Source organism: Aquarana catesbeiana, linkage group LG06, assembly GCF_042186555.1.
Source record: "Aquarana catesbeiana isolate 2022-GZ linkage group LG06, ASM4218655v1, whole genome shotgun sequence".
Taxonomy (NCBI): Eukaryota; Metazoa; Chordata; class Amphibia; order Anura; family Ranidae; genus Aquarana; species Aquarana catesbeiana.
This window is the reverse complement of record NC_133329.1, coordinates 105,424,997-105,445,118: the sequence shown is the minus strand read 5'-3', so window position 1 is coordinate 105,445,118 and position 20,122 is coordinate 105,424,997. Positions and strand designations below refer to the sequence as shown.

The 20,122-nt window shown below is 42.4% G+C and overlaps 1 protein-coding gene across 2 annotated transcripts in view; it reads right to left on the bottom strand.

Annotated features, from left to right (window-relative positions):
- Nucleotides 1-20,122, bottom strand: part of UBFD1 (ubiquitin family domain containing 1) — a 46,454-nt gene that overhangs the window by 12,047 nt on the left and 14,285 nt on the right. For both annotated transcript variants that reach the window (XM_073636609.1, XM_073636607.1), the window contains exons 3-5: nucleotides 12,810-13,018; nucleotides 7,680-7,745; nucleotides 140-245 (exon numbers count right to left, since the gene is read on the bottom strand). In XM_073636609.1, coding sequence (XP_073492710.1) covers nucleotides 140-245; nucleotides 7,680-7,745; nucleotides 12,810-13,018 — 381 coding nt within the window. The remainder of the gene's footprint in view (nucleotides 1-139; nucleotides 246-7,679; nucleotides 7,746-12,809; nucleotides 13,019-20,122) is intronic.

Below are 20,122 nucleotides of genomic sequence, written 5' to 3'. Positions count from 1 at the left end.
ATGAGCACAACTGTATAGGAGCTGAATCTGAGCATACAAGTGCAGTTATAATAAAACATCACTATTGGCAGGACTGGACCTTTAATTTTGGAATGTATGTTTTTATATGTAACCTTAACTCCAGTCTTTCATTACTCACCTTTTGTACCAATCCATAGCTGATCTTGCTCCAGTTTAAATGTCAGTCTGACTTTCCCTCCAGACTTATTGTACATACCGGATATTGGCGTAGTTGGAAGCCGCTCCTGTAACACACACAGTAATAGTGATCACAGGCTGTGGATGTTGTAATGGCAAACATGAAATCACATTTCAGCAAGCACTGTACTACTCAAGTATAAAATTGTACAAATAACTTTGCAATATGCAGTGCTAACTATGTGTTTCCACTACAGACCCATCCTTTACTACAAATCACAAATAGCTCAGATTTACTAGACAAGCATCTAAAGGGCTTTACTAAAGGGATGGTTCTTCCTGGGAAAATCTGCTATCAATTCAGTGCCCATTCATACCTCTGTGCTTTATCACATCTTAAAAGCTAAACTCTAGGAAACAGATACAAACACAGGCAAATTACACACAAGGGAATGGTTTTACTTGAAAATGATTTGTATTTTTGTCTATTCAGTCCTGAGATTTACAAAGCTCTGCCACCCAGTCTGGCAGGGCAGGATACTTTCTCTGCTGCAGTTAATCCTTATAAGTCTTGTCCCTCCCTTGCCCTGTGACTAGACAGTGTAAGGAGAAGCGGCAGAATGAGGAGTTCCTTTGTCACTCTGCTTTCTCCTCCTACCAGCAGACTCCTTGAACCGCAGCACAACTGATCTGTGCAGGTACTTACACCGCTTAAAAATGGTTCTTCACCCTCAAGTGTATGTTGACTGCTATCCACCCCTTCTTTTCACAAAGCGCTCACTCTTTTTTTCTGTAAAATTTTCAGGCCTGCCCCAATGTACCTTCTGGGATATACATGTCACATATCCCAGGAGGCACACTCCTTCATTAAGAAAGGGGGGGGGGGGGGGCTAGCGTTGTGTCATTGTAAGGCCTGGCAGTTGAACCTGGAAAAGCCAGCGGGCCTCACAAGGAAATCAGATAAGAAGATGGATGCAAGGGACTGAGTGGGGCAGAATTTTCAGAGGATTCTGTAGGACACCACTGGGCGGGCGATTATACTAAATCCACCTTAAAGTTTGCATTCAACTGAAAAAAAAAATAAAAAGCTGTGGATAAGGTGGAGATCCACTTTAAGAGAAAAAACAAATAAAAAAAATAAAAATAAATAAATAAAGGATATATTATTAAATACAGAGATGCAAGATTTGTTTTTTTCTTTCTTTCTTTTTTAACTGCTTGTAGTCCGGCTTTTTTTTTTTATTATTATCTTGCGTTCAGCTCATGTACACTTGTGGTGGGGAACTGCCAAAAAAAAAAAAAAAAAAAAGCAGGCAGTTGTGCTGCATTTTTACCAACCCCCATCCGACCCCCCTTAAGCGGCAAAGGCAGGTGGGACAGGGGTGTACACATGCTGCGGCAAAAATTGTACTCCATGTATGGCTTGCCAGGCAGTACCACTGACAAATGGGATCTTTACAAATGAAGAGGGTTGCGCAGTAATGCACGTGACTGCAGTGCAGTAGTGTAGCAATTACAGTGTTAAGACAGGCATTGAGGAAGGGGCAAATCACCTCCTCGCCACATGTCAAATGACTTTGAAAAGGCAATCAACTGCGGATCACTTTTCAGAGGGGCGGTAAAGTCTGCTGCACATCCAAAGCTAGCCTCAGCAAAAAGAAAAAAAAAAAAGCTACACAAGCAATCTTAAATTTAGTGATAGAGATAGAGATATATAGATCTATATATCTCTATCTATATATAACTCTCTCTATAGATTTATATCCATCTCTCTCTCTACAGATTTACAGTGGGGACGGAAAGTATTCAGACCCCCTTAAATTTTTCACTCTTTGTTATATTGCAGCCATTTGCTAAAATCATTTAAGTTCATTTTTTTCCTCATTAATGTATACACAGCACCCCATATTGACAGAAAAACACAGAATTGTTGACATTTTTGCAGATCTTAATCTCTCTCTCCCTATAGATTTCTCTCTCTCTCTAGATTCATCTCGCTCTCTCTCTCTCTAGATTCATCTCGCTCTCTCTCTCTCTAGATTCATCTCGCTCTCTCTCTCTAGATTTATCCCTCTCTCTATATCAGCCTTTCTCAACCAGTGTGCCGCGGCACACTGGTGTGCCGTCAGAGGTCCTCAGGTGTGCCGCGGGATCAGGGGAGAGAAGGGCTGTCAGATGAGCCTGATCTCCCGATCCCCTGCCGAACTGTACATCGGCACTGTGAGAAGCTCCGTCAACCTCAGCAAAGTGAAAGTAAAGTGCAGGGGAGTGTGCTGTGCTCTCTGCTTCCCCCTACAGTGCAGTACCTGGCTGAATGAGGAAACTGGAAAGGTACTGTGCTAGAAGCTAGATTTGTTTTAAAAGGGCTTTATACATGTGTCTGTATGTGTGTGTGTGTGCATGTGTCTGTATGTGTGTGTGTGTGCATGTGTCTGTATGTGTGTGTGTGTGCATGTGTCTGTATGTGTGTGTGTGTGCATGTGTCTGTATGTGTGTGTATGTGTCTGTATGTGTGTGTGTGTGCATGTGTCTGTATGTGTGTGTGTGTGCATGTGTCTGTATGTGTGTGTGTGTGCATGTGTCTGTATGTGTGTGTGTGTGCATGTGTCTGTATGTGTGTGTGTGTGCATGTGTCTGTATGTGTGTGTGTGTGTGTGTGCATGTGTCTGTATGTGTGTGTGTGTGCATGTGTCTGTATGTGTGTGTGTGTGTGTGCATGTGTCTGTATGTGTGTGTGTGTGCATGTGTCTGTATGTGTGTGTGTGTGCATGTGTCTGTATGTGTGTGTGTGTGTGCATGTGTCTGTATGTGTGTGTATGTGTGTGTGTGTGCATGTGTCTGTGTGTGTGTGTGTGTGTGCGCATGTGTCTGTATGTGTGTGTGTGTGTGCATGTGTCTGTATGTGTGTGTGTGTGTGCATGTGTCTGTATGTGTGTGTGCATGTGTCTGTATGTGTGTGTGTGTGTGTGTGTGTGTGCATGTGTCTGTATGTGTGTGTGTGTGCATGTGTCTGTATGTGTGTGTGTGTGTGTGCATGTGTCTGTATGTGTGTGTGTGTGTGCGTGTGTGTGTGTGCATGTGTCTGTATGTGTGTGTGTGCATGTGTCTGTATGTGCATGAGCATGTGAGTGTCTGTCTGTATGTGTGTGTGTGTGTATATGTCTGTATGTGTGTTTGTACATGTGTGTGTGTGCATGTGAGTGTCTGTCTGTATGTGTGTGTCTGTATGTGTGTGTGCGCATGTGTCTGTATGTGTGTGTGTACATGTGTCTGTATGTGTACATGTGTCTGTATGTGTGTGTGTGTGTGTGCGCATGTGTCTGTATGTGTGTGTGTGTGCGTATGTGTCTGTATGTGTGTGTGTACATGTGTCTGTATGTGTGTGTGTGCGCATGTGTCTGTGTGTGTGTTTGTACATGTGTGTGTGCATGTCTGTATGTGTGTGCATGTGTCTGTATGTGTGCACGTGTCTGCATGTGTGTATGTACAAGTGCCTATATGTGTCTGTATGCCTGTGTGCACATGTATGTGTGTGTGTGTGTATATATCTTACTTTTAATCCGGACACCCCCCCTCCATTCCTGTACCATCAGAACTGCTTTTGTAGGTCTTGTTTGTGATAGCAGCAAGGACTGCTTCTCCTCTGAAAAGCAAACCATGCACAGATTGCTTTTCAGAGGCATTTGACAGGCGGTAAAGAGGCATTATGTTGCCTCCTCACCACCTGTTTTAATGCAGCATCACTACACCGCAACCGTGCAATGAACACAGTTGCGGGGTAGTTGCAGTGCAGCCCCATTCACCCTGGGTATACCTCCAGCTGCAGCCACAGCATGTGTACACCCCCAGCTGCTGTCTCTGCAGCTAAAGGGGAAGAAGTTGGGGGTGGTAAAAACAGCTTAACCATGTGCTTTTACCACCCCTCCAACCTGACATGTGAACAAGCCCTTGGTTCACATCTGTGTTGCTGCGTGTAGGTCAGCCCATTCATTTCAATGGGCTTCCCTAACCACAAAAATTCAGGGAAGGAAGTCCCCGACCTTTTTTTTTTTTTAAATTGCACGGCACCAAAAGCACATTTTGCAATGTGTGAGGTACCATTAAGAATTAATGGCACCCCTAAAGAGCAGAGCATTTGTCTGTGTGTAAGGAACGAGTGCAATTTTGCGCATGTTCCGCAACACACTGTAACGTGAACTAAGCCTTGGACTGGGGTGCCTCAAGACTGAAAATACTTTTTAAGGGCGCCCCGACTGGAAAAAGGTTGAGAAACACTGCTCTATATATATATATATATATATATATATATATATATATATATATATATATATATATATATATATATATATATATATATATATATATATATATATATATATATATATATATATATATATATATATATATATATATATATATATATATATATATCTTTATTTTCTTGCTCGTTTTAAAAAGTCATAGCTGGCTGCTAACAGAAAACTCAAATGTGACTTGCTTATAACTGACAAGGACTCTGGTATAATGTTGGTCTACAGAACTCACCCACAGATTTCACTTCCTGCTCATGTGGTTGGCTCACTGCTTTTCTCAACAACCTGTTACAACACTGGGGATGGCCATACAACTTTAAAAAGGTAGACCCTCCCAATTAGTCAGGAAAAACAAAATATGCTGATCATAAATTATACAATTTTCTTGTTCAATTTCCGTTAGATTGACCTTCAGCTGTGTAGCGGAAGGACCTGCCTGATCGCATACAAAATTGATAGTGTTTAGGTTTGACCTCATATCATATGGTTTGGGTAAATCTAAATGAAAACTGTACAAGGTAATTGTATAATGTATGGCCAGCCTTAGACTAGAATGCAGGAAACACTGTCAGGTGAACAGTAGCAGGTAAATCTCTGTAACAAAGCTTGCTGAGGAATCCTTGCAATGTATACAAATTATCTGGAGAGGATTGTTTTATATGTTAAGTTACAATTTATGGCTGAATGCAAAATATGCCATGTGCATTGCAGCAGGTGTGCCAACACACAAACATAGGTACGTAAAGGCCATATCGTTTTCTTTAATCTCTTACACTGCAGCACGTTGATTTTAACCAGCCCCATAGGAAAAACAATGAACTTCTACTTGACATGCGTTTTGCTGCATGAAAACCGACACGTGTGAACAGACCCTTACTAGCAGATTAGAGTAGGATCTTTTTAGCTGAAGCATCTGGATAGTGCAGTTTAGATCCCATGTAGATTAATGACAACCAAGCTTTTATCAAGATTTTAGTAACAGTTCTTTATAATATCTATTTGCCAGCTAGCTAAATCTCATTTGGTAGCTATGTGCCGGAGACTTTGTTCTGTGCACTAAAATTTGGTGACTGCACAAATGTTCGCACAAACATGGAATGATCAATGCCTAGGATGGGTTTACCTTGCAGAATGCTGCTGTTCTTATGAAGACAAGCCCACAACTGATAGTGTCTGCTCACTGCATAAACATGCATGCTCAATCCAGGTGTGTCATTTTTAGATCACAACCACTGTACAAAAAAAACATGATTTGCCATCCCATGTTCAGGGCTTTACTGTACATTTACACCTCTGCATTTCCATGCTCATAAAAGAGGAACTGCAGTCTGCTCACATAATTTGTAATAAAGACACCTTTGCCATTCTAAAGCTTCCCTCCAACCATTTTGCATATTTTATATATACTGCGATTCTGTACTTGCCAAATATGCTGCAGAAATCTCACGCCACTGAGCCTGGCTGCATCCATTTTAACTGTGGGCAGCTGAAGCTGCTGCCTGTTCACTTCCTGGATTTACACAGACACACAGGAGGCACACCTCCAGCTTTCATTGGTCCTCTTATGACTCACCCCCCTCCCTTCCTGGCAAACTCTCACTAGGGTGAGAGAGAGCTGTGCATGATGTCATAAGCCTAGGCTAATGACCAGACAAGAAACAGGAAGTGGGCTGTATAAGATATCTAGTGGCAGGTAAAAAAATGATTTACTATCCAAAGTTAAATCAACAAGGGCAGAAGATTTAATAGATGGAAAGTTTAAAAAAAATGACTGAAGGTCCGCTTTAACATCTGTTTCAAATGGATGTATAATGCCTGATGAGTAAAGCTGGACATAGATGGATCAAAATTTGGCTGGTTCAGCAAGGACCAGACTAATTTCAATTCATAGGTGAACACTTCCCTGCTTCTGTTGAATGGGCTTGCTGGGAAATTTTTCTCGATTGGCTGTATTCTGACAGGGGAGAGTCACCACTGTCAGAATACAATGTCTCAGTGGGGAAGATTCCTCTATCCACCTCGATTGTGTGGATGGAGGAATCAATTTTTTTTTTTTCATTCAGCCCTCTGGCTTAAAGTGATATTAAAGTCATGTTTTTTTTTTTGTTTAAAAATAATAAATATGTTATACTTACCTGCTCTGTGCAGTTGGTTTTGCACAGAGCAGTCCCGATCCTCCTCTTCTCAGGTCCCCTGCTGGCCCCCTCCCTCCTGCCAAGTATCCCCACAGCAAGCAGCTTGCTATGGTGGTACCTGAGCCAAACTGCTGCTGTGTGTCTGTTGAGACACAGAGCTGTGGCTCAAACCCAGCCCCCCTCTCCTCATTGGCTCACTGACTGATTGACAGCAGCGGGCGCCAATGGCGCCCGCTGCTGTCTCGGCCAATGAGGAAGGAGATTCCCGGACAGCAGAGGCTCTCGCGCAACATCGCTGGATCAAGATGGTGTTCATGTAAGTGTTAGGGGGGCTGCTGCACAAAGTAGTTTTTTTATCCTAATGCATAGAATGCATTAAGATTAAAAATTCCTGGCTTTAGAACCTCTTTAATAAAAAAAAATAAAAAAACAGTCCATCAATGGCCAGTCTTGGGTAAAATTATTCTAAATAGAACTCATCTCCTCTAGGTTTTAGAGGGGAACAGTCAGTTAAAAACAGGAAACTTCAGTATTCAAGAGATCAGTACTCGCAACTCCCTCTGCACCTGCATTTAGGGCCCAAGTAAGATGGCTCTCATGCTCAGGAATTTAAATGGACACTTGGGTTATCCCATGTGGTCGCCCAGTGGATAGCTAATACCACCAATTGTTACTTGTTGGTCTTATTCACTGCACTATACCCCTGCGCGGGTGAATGTTTGTCAAGATATTACTTTTCTTTTTTACAATAAAAATTATTGTACCAGAAAAACCGGAAACTTGATCTAATTTCCATTAAAAACCCAACATATGTAAACGCACCACACCAAAATGCATGTAAATTATGCATTCAAGCATTAAAATGCAAATATTTCCAATGACAGAGGTAAGAATGCAAGGAGAGAATGAAATGGGACTTAAGCTAACCCAGCATCTACGAAAAAGCAATATCTCCCTATTCACTTGCTGCTGGAAACGCCACAGATGACAGTCAATTAAAAGGCTGCCCACATTTCCTGAACACTAGACAGCTGCTACTGTTAGAGGGTGGCTGACTTCAAATGGTCTCCAGACCAGGAGCATGCTTTCTTACCTGAACGCCTTTTAAAGACGGCATTACATCTTCCGGTTTTCCTTTATCCAGCACTTTTCTATGTTGCTAAAATATATAATATTAGAAGATTAGTTCAAAGCAAGAGTAAGCTAAAAAAAAAAAAATTAAAAAACTAAAAAAATATCACCTTGGAGGTTGAACTCCAGCCAAAACATGCTGTATTTTTTATATATATAAGCAAATGGGAATGTTCAGACACAGATTCTCTCATTTTTGTTATGGCTGTGTCCATGTTTTTTTATCACCTGCTTTAGAAATTTCAGAAGATAAGAAATAAAAAAAAAAAAAAAAAAAAAAAAAAATATATATATATATATATATATATATATATATATATATATATATATATATATATATATATATATATATATATATATATATATATATATATATATATATATATATATATATATATATATATATATATATATATATATATATATATATATATATAGGTATTTTTAGCAGAATGGGGGAAGAGCTAGAACCGTGGTTAGGCTTTGACTGGAGTTGCACTTTAAAGAAGTCCACCATTATATTATTTCTGAAGACTACACCTCAAATAATTGAATGGTTATTTTTTTTTTTTTTAATTATATATATATATATATATATATATATATATATATATATATATATACATATACATACACACACACACATACATACACATACACACACACACATACAGTGGGGACGGAAAGTATTCAGACCCCCTTAAATTTTTCACACTTTGTTATATTGCAGCCATTTGCTAAATTCATTTAGGTTCATTTTTTTCCCTCATTAATGTACACACAGCACCCCATATAAACAGAAAAACACAGAATTGTTGACTTTTTTTTTTTTTTTTTTTTTTAATCTGCAAAAAACACTGAAATATCACATGGTCCTAAGTATTCAGACCCTTTGCTCAGTATTTAGTAGAAGCACCCTGTTGATCTAATACAGCCATGAGTCTTTTTGGGAAAGATGCAACAAGTTTTTCACACCTGGATTTGGGGATCCTCTGCCATTCCTCCTTGCAGATCCTCTCTAGTTCTGTCAGGTTGGATGGTAAACGTTGATGGACAGCCATTTTTAGGTCTCTCCAGAGATGCTCAATTGGGTTTAAGTCAGGGCTCTGGCTGGGCCATTCAAGAACAGTCACGGAGTTGTTGTGAAGCCACTCCTTCATTATTTTAGCTGTGTGCTTAGGGTCATTGTCTTGTTGGAAGGTAAACCTTCGGCCCAGTCTGAGGTCCTGAGCACTCTGGAGAAGGTTTTCGTCCAAGATACCCCTGTACTTGGCCGCATTTATCTTTCCGTCGATTGAAACCAGTCGTCCTGTCCCTGCAGCTGAAAAACACCCCCACAGCATGATGCTGCCACCACCATGCTTCACTGTTGGGACTGTATTGGACAGGTGATGAGCAGTGCCTGCTATTCTCCACACATACTGATTAGAATTAAGGCCAAAAAGTTCTATCTTGGTCTCATCAGACCAAAGAATCTAATTTCTCACCATCTTGGAGTCCTTCAGGTGTTTTTTTTAGCAAACTCCATGCGGGCTTTCATGTGTCTTGCACTGGAGGAGAGGCTTCCTTTGGGCCACTCTGCCATAAAGCCCCGACTGGTGGAGGGCTGCAGTGATGGTTGACTTTCTACAACTTTCTCCCATCTCCCGACTGCATCTCTGGAGCTCAGCCACAGTGATCTTTAGGTTCTTTACCTCTCTCACCAAGGCTCTTCTCCCCCGATAGCTCAGTTTGGCCGGACGGCCAGCTCTAGGAAGGGTTCTGGTCGTCCCAAACATCTTCCATTTAAGGATTATGGAGGCCACTGTGCTCTTAGGAACCTTAAAGTGCAGCAGAATTTTTTTTTGTAACCTTGGCCAGATCTGTGCCTTGCCACAATTCTGTCTCTGAGCTCTTCAGGCACTTCCTTTGACCCCATGATTCTCATTTGCTCTGACATGCACTGTGAGCTGTAAGGCTGGATTCACACCTATGCAGTTTTTGGGGTTTTTGCATAGGTGTGAATCCAGCTTAAGGTCTTATATAGACAGGTGTGTGGCTTTTCTAATCAAGTCCAATCAGTATAATCAAAACACAGCTGGACTCAAATGAAGGTGTAGAACCATCTCAAGGATGATCAGAAGAAATGGACAGCACCTGAGTTAAATATATGGAGTGTCACCGCAAAGGGTCTGAATACTTAGGACCATGTGATATTTCAGTTATTCTTTTTTTAATAAATGAGCAAAAATGTCAACAATTCTGTGTTTTTCTGTCAAGATGGGGTGCTGTGTGTACATTAATGAGGAAAAAATGAACTTTTGAAATGTTTTTAAGCAAATGGCTGCAATATAACAAAGAGTGAAAAATTTAAGGGGGTCTGAATACTTTCCATCCCCACTGTGTAATGTATATTGTATATATATATATATATATATATATATATATATATATATATATATATATATATATATATATATATATATATATATATATATATATATAATCACACAGGTCTATAATATACATATACACACACATATATATATTTGGACACAGGCACAAATTTTAGGTTTTTTTTTTTCAGGTATTTACCATAAAATATTCAAGCTATAGTTGTATAATGGAAGTAAAACTGCACACTCTCAGGTTTAATTTGAGGGTATGTACATCCAAATCAGAGGAAGGGTTTAGGAATTACAGCTCTTAAGAATAGCCATCCCATCTTTTTCAAGGGACCAAAAGTAATTGGACAATTGAAACAAAAGCAGTTTCATGGCCAGGTGTGGGCTACTCCTTCATTAATTCTTCAACAATTATGCAGGTAAAAGGTCTGGAGTTGATTCTAAAGCCTCGTACACACGATCAGATTTTTGGAGGACCGAACGTCTGTTTTTTGTTGCATGCTAGTCTTATGTCGAAAGTGAAGAGGTTACTCACCATACAAAAATTCAGAAGAAGTGACGTAATGTGTTGACTAGTTTTGTATGTATTCTTTCGTTTCTGAAAAATGATTGCAGTTCCTTAAATTTGTATTTGATATTTATGTTCAACCCCTTGAATTAAAAGCTGAAAGTCTGCACTTCAAATTCATTTGGATTGTGTCTTTTAATTGTATTCTGGTGGCATACAGAGCCAAAATTATGAAGATTGTGCCTGTGTCCAAATAAATATATAATTTTTATTTATATTACACATAGACACACACGCACAGCTTGTACTGCTGCAAATATCTTTTAGACACTTGTATTACATAGGAAATAGGAGATCTAAAGGCACTCAGCCCTGGGCTCTTCCAGTTAGGTACACTGGGCAAAGTAAGCCAGTAAAGGAAATGTATATTCTTTGTAAAGCTTTTAATATATACATATTTATGTTAAAAGTGCCAGGCAAACTTTATAATAAACAATTAAAATATATATTGCACATGACCTGATTTGCCAAAATGTTTGCAACACTGCTCAACCAATCTTGTGACTCACACAAACTGCATAGCCAGGCAGGTGACACCACTTTTTCTTTATCAGACTTCCTGCTCACGGTGTCACCTACCTAATTGGTAACATCTGTCAAATAAAACAAATAAAAAAATGCATTGAGTATGATTCATTGTCCGAGATGTATCAGAATCACAAGAGAAGCTGAACAGAATTACTTTGAACAGAATTATTTTTATTTTGAAATGTACAATAGCTGACATACTTATGTATTTCAACAATTCATTTAGCTGCCAGCCTGGAGTTATCCTGTAAGCCTATTAGAGCATGACGATATTTGTACACCATTGTTTCTCCTGGTCTTTTTCCAGCCCAGTGTCTTCTCCTTTTGGCCACTGGGCAGTCGCTGATGATGTAACTCTTGCATATGTATTATACTGTCCCAGCACCAAGTTCCATTCTTGGCATCTTATAGACATCAGGGGTGGTGCATAGAATGTGTATGGAACGTTGGTAAGGAATGGGGGTATATTTTGAATGGCAATACAGATAAAAATAAAAATGCTTTATTTTTTTTCTTTAGCAGAGTAGGGAAAGGCTAGAGCTACTGTCATAGGAACAAGAAATGAGAGGGAATCTCTCCCAGACAGTTGTAAAACCCAATAGGAGTTCTGATCTTTAACACTCTATCCAAAACAAAACAAATTTTGACTAGACATACACTTTAAAGTAGAACTAAAAAAGGCAAAACTTTTTTTTTTTCATTTTGGACAGAGCGAGGGAGGGCTATAACCCATTTTGGATTTTTTTTGTCATCTGTGTACCATTGGGGAGATTTCCTGCCCCATAGCCAAACAGGAAGAAAGAAGAAGAAATCCGGCGGCGGCAACAGAACTAGTGTTCCTAGTGGAAGTTTTCCCCGCTATTAACGTTCTGGTGTAAACCCAAAATATGGGATTTTCTTTTACTTTCACTTTCGATAATGCTAAACAGGACAACTAGAAAGGGTGAATCTTCCTAATAGGGACACAGACAGCAATAAAAAACAGATGTCTAATCCTCCCTCCACTATATCCCAAACTAAAAAAAAAGTTTTGCCTTAAAGAGTTACTAAACCCAGGACCCTGCATTCACTATATCTGGTCTCCCACAGTACACAGAACATAGAAATGCAATTATTTTGGTAAATATAAACGGCTAAATACTTTTCTCATCAGCAGTTAGAGCAGTCTTGTGACTTCTAACAGTGTACAGTCAAGCACTGGTTAGAGCTTGTAGGAGGGGTTTTCTGACTGTCCTATGACACTGCAGGACCCCTAGCTCTCTGTCTGGACAGTGCTGATTGGCCTGGTGCTGATCACATGCACTCTCCCAAGAAAAAAAAAAAAAACCCTCAAGCAATACACACCAAACTAAGTATGGACTCCATAGGCTCTATGTTATCAGGAAATTATCAGGGGGCAGTGGAAGGAGGGGGAGGATCATCTATGCATACAGGATCAAACAGCCTTTTTACACAATGCAGAGGATTAACCCCCTTAGGTTTCACAGTGAGTATAACAAGCATGCTTTACTGCATATACAGACTGATTTTACTGTTGTGGGTTTAGTAACACTTTAAGTAAATTTGGAAGCTCACTTTTAATGGACTCATGAGTAGGTTGGCCTACACATACCTTCTGTCTGCACAGTGGCTCCTTCTTGCTCTCTTCTTCTTTCACCTCTTGTTGGATGGTTTCTTTGGGGGTGGTAACAGCCAAGACGTCATTGATGGTGGATCCCACTACCATTACTTTTGCCCCATTGGTGACTTTGATTTCCCTTAGTGTTTTGTCCTCGGGAAGTAACCCCTTAAACATGACTTTCTGCATAGCTGGTGGAAGACCTGCAAAAAGGACAAAAGGAGGAGAGTCAGAAATGACTGAAGACAAATTTTCAGTGAACTGGTGTCAGTTGATTTTTTTAAACAAACATTTGGTTGCCAATTTTCATGCTCTGGTATATGACAAACTCATAGAGCTAGTTTAAATTGGAACTACACTTTTTTAGTTTGCTAAAGCACTTCGTATTATAAATAATCAACATTTCGTTTTCGCGAAATCACTTTTCATCCTTTTTTCAACCTTTTTTGCATTTCAGTGATATTGTTCTCCTACAGCCACTTCCTGTCTACATGCATATTCTCCAGCATCAGCTGCACATCATTGATGTGGACTGGCTTCCTGATAGCAAGAACCGTAAACAATGCCTGCACAATGTGTGATGCCATTGAGGCTTATCGTCTCCACTAGGAGTGCATGTAACAGCACAGGAGCACAACAGAGAGGCAGCTGTCAGCCACCCCGTAACAGGAAGTACCTTCATGGCATGATTACCACATATTAGTTTAATGAAATTTGTAGATGTAAAAAGATTGAAAGTAAATCTTGAAATTACATTAATGTTTAAAAGCTTATATGAGATTTTAGTGGCTTGGTTTAGAACTACTTGATCTGCAATTCCATTTTCCTGCTATACCAATCAGTTATGAGCAAACATATTCAACACGTATTTAACATAATCTCTACCACAGAAAGCAACTAACCCATTCAAAAAATTGGAAACTCCTAGGGGTTGATTTACTAAGGGCCAATCCACACTATTTCCAGTTTCACATCAGCTGTAAAAAATAGGATTTCTTTACAACAGCTTACCTGTAAAATCCTTTTCTTTCAATGGACATCACGGGACACAGAGCCTCAGTAATTACTGATGGGTTATATAGGTATCACTAGGTGATTGGACAATGGTCACACCCTAAACAGGAAGTTCAACCCCCTATATAATCCCTCCCCTTGCAGGGATACCTCAGTTTTGTAACAAAGCAATATAGTGTATAAGAGGGGTGGGACCTGTGTCCCGTGATGTCCATTGAAAGAAAAGGATTTTACAGGTAAGCTGTTATAAAAAATCTTATTTTCTCTTTCTCGAACAGCACGGGACACAGAGCTTCAGTAATTACTGATGTCCCAGAGCAATGTTATCTGAGGGGAGGGGAACCACAACCAAGTAGGGTGCAATCAGACCTGAGGACCCTGTACCGCTGCCTGCAGCACACTACGCCCAAAGGCGATATCCTCATGCCTTCTCACATCCACCTGATAAAATCTGGTGAATGTATGAACTGAAGACCAGGTTGCGGTCTTGCAGATTTGAGCCATAGAGGCCCAGTGATGCACTGCCCAAGAACCACCAATAGCTCTTGTGGAATGTGCCCTGATCTGAAATGGAGGAATCTTCCGTTTCAACCCGTAAGCTTGAATAATCAACTGTCGAATCCATTTAGAAATGGTAGATCTTGACGCTGCCTGTCCTCTATTGGGACCCTCTGGCAGCACGAACAAAACATCCGTTTTGCGAATTTGAGCAGTTGCTTCCAGATAGGTCTTGACTGCTCTTACTACATCCAAAGAATGTAGAGACCTTTCTTCCGAAGAACAGGGATCTGGAAAAAAAGGAAGGCAGAACAATGTCTTGGTTTAGATGAAAATCTGAAACCACCTTCGGCAAGAAACTAGGATGAGGGCGCAACACCACTCTATCCTTGTGCATAATCAAATAAGGCTCTTTACAGGAAAGAGCTGCTAATTCTGATACTCTTCTAGCAAAAGAGATGGCTACCAGAAAAATTAACTTCCTTGTCAGCAAGACCAAAGGAATCTGACGTATTGGTTCAAAGGGCTGTTTATGTAAAACAGACAGAACCAAGTTCAAGTCCCAGGGGTTTAGGGGCACCTTAACCGGAGGATTAAGACGCATCACCTCCTGCATAAAGTTTGGACCAAAGAATGCGAAGCAAGTGGCCGTTGACAATACTACTGATAAGGCCGAGATCTGGCCCCTGATGGTACTCAAGGCCAGCTTCATCTCTAATCCCAATTGTAGAAAATCAAGAATTCTACCAAACACATATTTTCTGAGATGCCAACCCCTGGATTCACACCAGGATACATAAGCTTTCCAGACTCGATGATAAATTACTCTGGAAGCTGGCTTCCTTGCATTGATCAAGGTAGATATCACAGGACCTGAAACCCCACGACTCTTCAGAACCTGGGTTTCAATAGCCAAACCATCAATTTTAACATTTGTAAGGCAGGCTGGAACGCTGGACCCTGAGATAACAGGTCTGGGCGTGACAGTAGTGTCCACGGGGAACCCACCGTCATCCTTACCATTTCTGCATACCAAGTCCTCCTGGGCCAAGCGGGGGCTACCAGAAGTACCGACCTTCCTGCCTGATCCTGCGAAGGAATCGTGGCAGCAGCAGAATATGCATAAACCAGTGAGAACCGATGCCATGGAATCACCACCGCATTCGGCCCGTATGCAAGAGGATCTTTTGTCCCTGCCACAAATTTGATCTAAGCCACAGCTGTGGCATTTTCGGACCGGATCCTGACTGGGCAACCCTGTAGCCTGAGAGTCCAGGCTTTTAGGGTTAGATATGCCGCACGGATCTCCAGAATGTTGATGGGTAGAGACCTCTCGGTCTTGGACCATACCACTTGGACCGCAGACTGTTCCAGAACTGCTCCCTAACCGGAAAGACTGGCATCCGTTGTTACCACCGTTCAGGTGACCGGTAGGATTTCCCTTTCTGCAAGCTTTCGGGTATTAACCACCAATTGAGGCACTGACGCACTGCATGAGACAAGTGCATCGGAAAATCTAATGCCTGAACCTTCTTGTTCCAGGCCGACAGGATACAGTGTTGCAACAGTCCTGACTGAAATTGAGCATAGGGAACAGCTTCGAACGAAGCTACCCTCTTTCCCAGCAGCCGTATACAAAGGCGGACAGAAAGACCCTTCTTGGTCCTGACTACCAGAATCAGCTCCCTTAAGGCAGTGATCCTTGCCCGAGGTAAAAAATACCTTCTTCCTGGCTTGTATCTATGATCAGAACCAAATACTCCAGTTTTCTTACTGGTTTTAGGAAAGATCTTTCTAGGTTGAGGATCCAACCTAGGTGTTCCAGATACTTGACTGTGGTCCTCGAGTTCCCGTTCAACGAGGCTACCGACCGGTCTATCAAGAGCAGGTCATCTAGGTATGCTATGACAGTTATACCCTGAGCCCTTAATCTGGCCCGAGGTGGAGCCAAGATCTTAGTGAACACTCGAGGTGCAGTGGCTATCCCGAAAGGCAGAGCCACAAACTAGAAATGACGCCCTCCTATCCTGAAGTGCAGAAACTTCTGATGAGCAGGAAAAATGGGTACCTGCAGATATGCATCTCTGATGTCTAATGATGCCAGCAAATTCTCCTCCCTGCAGGATGGAGACTACTGTCCGAATTGATTCCATGCGGAAGGACCGCCAAAAGGTTGGAATAAAACCCAATCCTTGATCCTTCGCGGGAACCACCACGATGACCTCTTGCGACAAAAGTCGCTCCAACGCTAGAAGGAGCGACTGCTTCTTCTCTGGATCTCTGGGGACACCTGATCTGAGGAAACGATGAGAGGGAAACTCTTGGAACTCCAGTTTGTAACCTAAGGTTACCGTGGAGATTACCCATCTGTCCTGAAATCCTCCTGCCAGAGCTTTTGAGAACTGTAGCAGTCTTCCCCCCCACTCGAGCGAGCGGGGGCACCCCTTCATAAAGAGGCCTTAGAGTCCTGTCTAGCAGGCTTCTTCCCCCAGGACTTTTGTCTCTGGGGTTTGACTCTTGTTTCCTGACCCAGACGGAGAAGACCGTCGCGACTGCCTAGAGGCTGATGCCTCTGGCACTGGAAAAAGAGTCAGTTTGAAAGAGGGACGCTTACTCCTCTTCTTAACAGGTAAGAGAGTGCTCTCCCACTAGAGAACCTTTGAATGTAATTATCCAAGTCTTCTCTAAACAACCTTGCACCATGAAATGGAAATCCAGCCAGAAGTTTCTTACATGGTGCTTCAGCTGACCATCTTTCAACCATAAGATTCTACGCATACGCACCAACTCAAGTGAAAGACGAGAGGTTTTGCCTGATAGAATCTCTAATGGCGTAAATAGCAAAACATAAGGCCTCTGTAAGGTTAGCTAACCCCTGGGCCTGCTGTTCAAGTAAAACTTTGATGACCTGCTTAACATGGTCTCTTAAGTATTGACAGACTCCAATCGCTGCCACTGCAGGTTGAACTACTGAACCTGCTAAGGAGAAAATATCCTTCAATAGGGATTTCATCCTTTTATCCACAGGATCCCTGAGCCTCTGAGCATTGTCTACAGGACAAGTCAGCCTACAGAGGAAATGGCGGCATCAACGGCCGGTATCCCCCACATTTTTATAAAACATTTCTTCCCTAGGATAAAGTATTGAAAACTTTTCCAGGCGGAAAAAAACGTTTATCTGGGTGATCCCACTCAGAAAAAATAAGCTTTTTCAAGTACATTATAAACAGGAAAAGCATGTGTTGTTTGAGGAGGCTTCAGTGACCCCAAAGAAACAGAGGGTTCTCTAACTGATTCAGATACGGATACTTTAAATGTGGAACGGACCAATCCAGCAAGGATCTGTACCAAGACTTTCTCATCCTGAGAAGCGAAGAGGGCCCTTCTCCACTTGATTCCTCAGAGAAGGAATCATCCGTTCCATCCCGATCCTCTGAAAGGGATTCCTCTCCTTTATCCCAGAGCTCCTCTGCCTGAGGGTCTTAGGGAACAGAGGAAGGCCTAGTGCGTTTTCTTCCACTGAGTGAAGATGTAAACACGGCCATTAATCCTTCCTCTAAACCATTAATGGTTGAGGAAAAAGCCTCCTGTGTAATGTATACAGGGGCTTAAGTGCCAAAAGCAGGTGTAGCCCCTGACCCCAACGGCTCTCCCTGGCTAGCCGTCCCTGGCCCCTCAGGGGGGGGGAGGATGCTGCAGAAAGGAGGTCCTCAGAACCTGAAAGAGATCCCCTAGAGTCTCTGGTTCTTGGGGTATTTGAACCTCTTCTACCCATAGTGTAAAGCAACAAGGTAGAGGTATCACAAAATGAACACTGACTGCTGAGCGATGTAGTCTGGCAAAAGCCTTGCTACCAAATGCCCAGTCTGGTGTTCCCTTAGTAAAGGCTGCCTAGGAGAATGCCTGTGTCCCACCTTACATGTGACCATCAGCTCTGTGTCCCTCCAAAGGCTTAGTGCACCTGTAATCTGTGCCTTTAATAGCCTGCAATGTGGGCGTCTGAGCACACTGCCAGACTTTCACTCAGGGATTTGGAGTCTACAGTGCATTCACAGAATCACCCTTTCCTCTGAGCTACTCGTCTCACTGTGCTGACACCCCGCCCCCCCCCCCTACGTTTTTCGAAAAACGCGCGCTTCCAGTGCAATCCGACCCTCCGGGACAGCATGGAGGGAAGGCTGGGGGAGGGGAGAGGATGGAGAGAGGCCGGTAGTAATGGGGTCTGCACGTGGCAATGGCGGCGGCGGCAAAAGTGCGGTGTACAACCGCCTTTACAGACCACCTGTGGCCTCCCCCTAGTCTGGGGGGAGATATCCCTAAGGAGAGCCCCCCATCCCATCCTACCTGAGCCGGCCGGAGGAGCTTGTGCAGCGTGGAAACACAGAGACAGACATCAGCATGAGAAGGTATGTGCTCTTGGCAGCCCCCGAAGGCGACAATAGGCATAGCATGCATTTACCTTAAAGGAGAAAACCTACTAGAATTAAAAAAATTCTGTGGAATCTCCTCTTACCTTATCCAGCCGCAGGGTTCTGTTATACAGACTCAATCTTCACCTCTCACGGTGGGCTCCGTTTGAAAAAACCTTCAGAGACTGGGGCCCCCTACGAATAGGGGGATCCACAGTTCTGGCCTGTAAAGCACCCGGCCAGAAATAAGGATAGAAAACCATTTTCTGATATGCGGGGTGCAGGTCTCTAAAAAGAGAAGCGTTACAGGTAAAACCTCGTTTCTTCGGACACGAGGCCCAGGTACCATCCAATTCGGCCTAGAAAAGACACTTTGAAATGGATCCGGTTCGCCTGGCTTGCCCCAGTATAGGATATAGGATAATCCCTTTGGAGCTCAGCACAGGACATCTTTACACGTCCATCACCTAAGACACTGGCGTAAAAACTGAGGTATCCCTGCAAGGGGAGGGATTATATAGGGGGTTGAACTTCCTGTTTAGGGTGTGACCAGTGTCCAATCACCTAGTGATACCTATATAACCCATCAGTAATTACTGAGGCTCTGCGTCCCGTGATGTTCGAGAAAGAAAATGGATTTTTAAAACAGCTTACCTGTAAAATCCTTTTCTTGGGCGTACATCACGGGACACAGAGCACCATAATAATGACTGAGTTATATGCTACCTTTAGGTGATTGGACACTGGCAACCAATAGTAAGAAGGTTCCTCCCATATAACCCCTCCCACACGGGAAGTACCTTAGTTTTGTAGCAAGCAATGAAGATTCCAGAAAAGAAGGGAGGGATTTTTCTTTATCGTACATCACGGAACACAGAGCACCATAACAATGACTATCTGGGATGTCCTAAAGCAATGCATTTGAGGGGAGGTAACACAGCATTCCTAGACCCCATCCAGGCCCAGAGTTTATAAAGCTGCTTGCAGCACCCTGCGGCCAAAAACAGTCTCCCTTTGAGATCTAACATCCACCTGGTAAAACCTGGTGAACGTATGAACCGAAGAGCAAGCGGCCGCTTTGCAAACCTGAGCCACAGATACCTGTTGGCACACTGCCCATGATGCACTAACTCCTCTAGTGGAGTGAGCTTTCAGATATCGAGGTGGAACCTTGTGTTTCAACCCATAAGCCTGGATAATGACCTGGCAAATCCACCTAGAGATAGTTGAACTAGTCGCTGCCTGTCCCTTTTAAGGACCCTCTGGCAGGACAAAAAGGGAGTCAGTTTTCCGAAAAGGAGCCGATATGCTTAAGTAAACCTTGATCACTCTCACCACATCCAGTGAGTGAAGCAACCTTTCTTCCCTAGACTTTGGAAAAAAGGA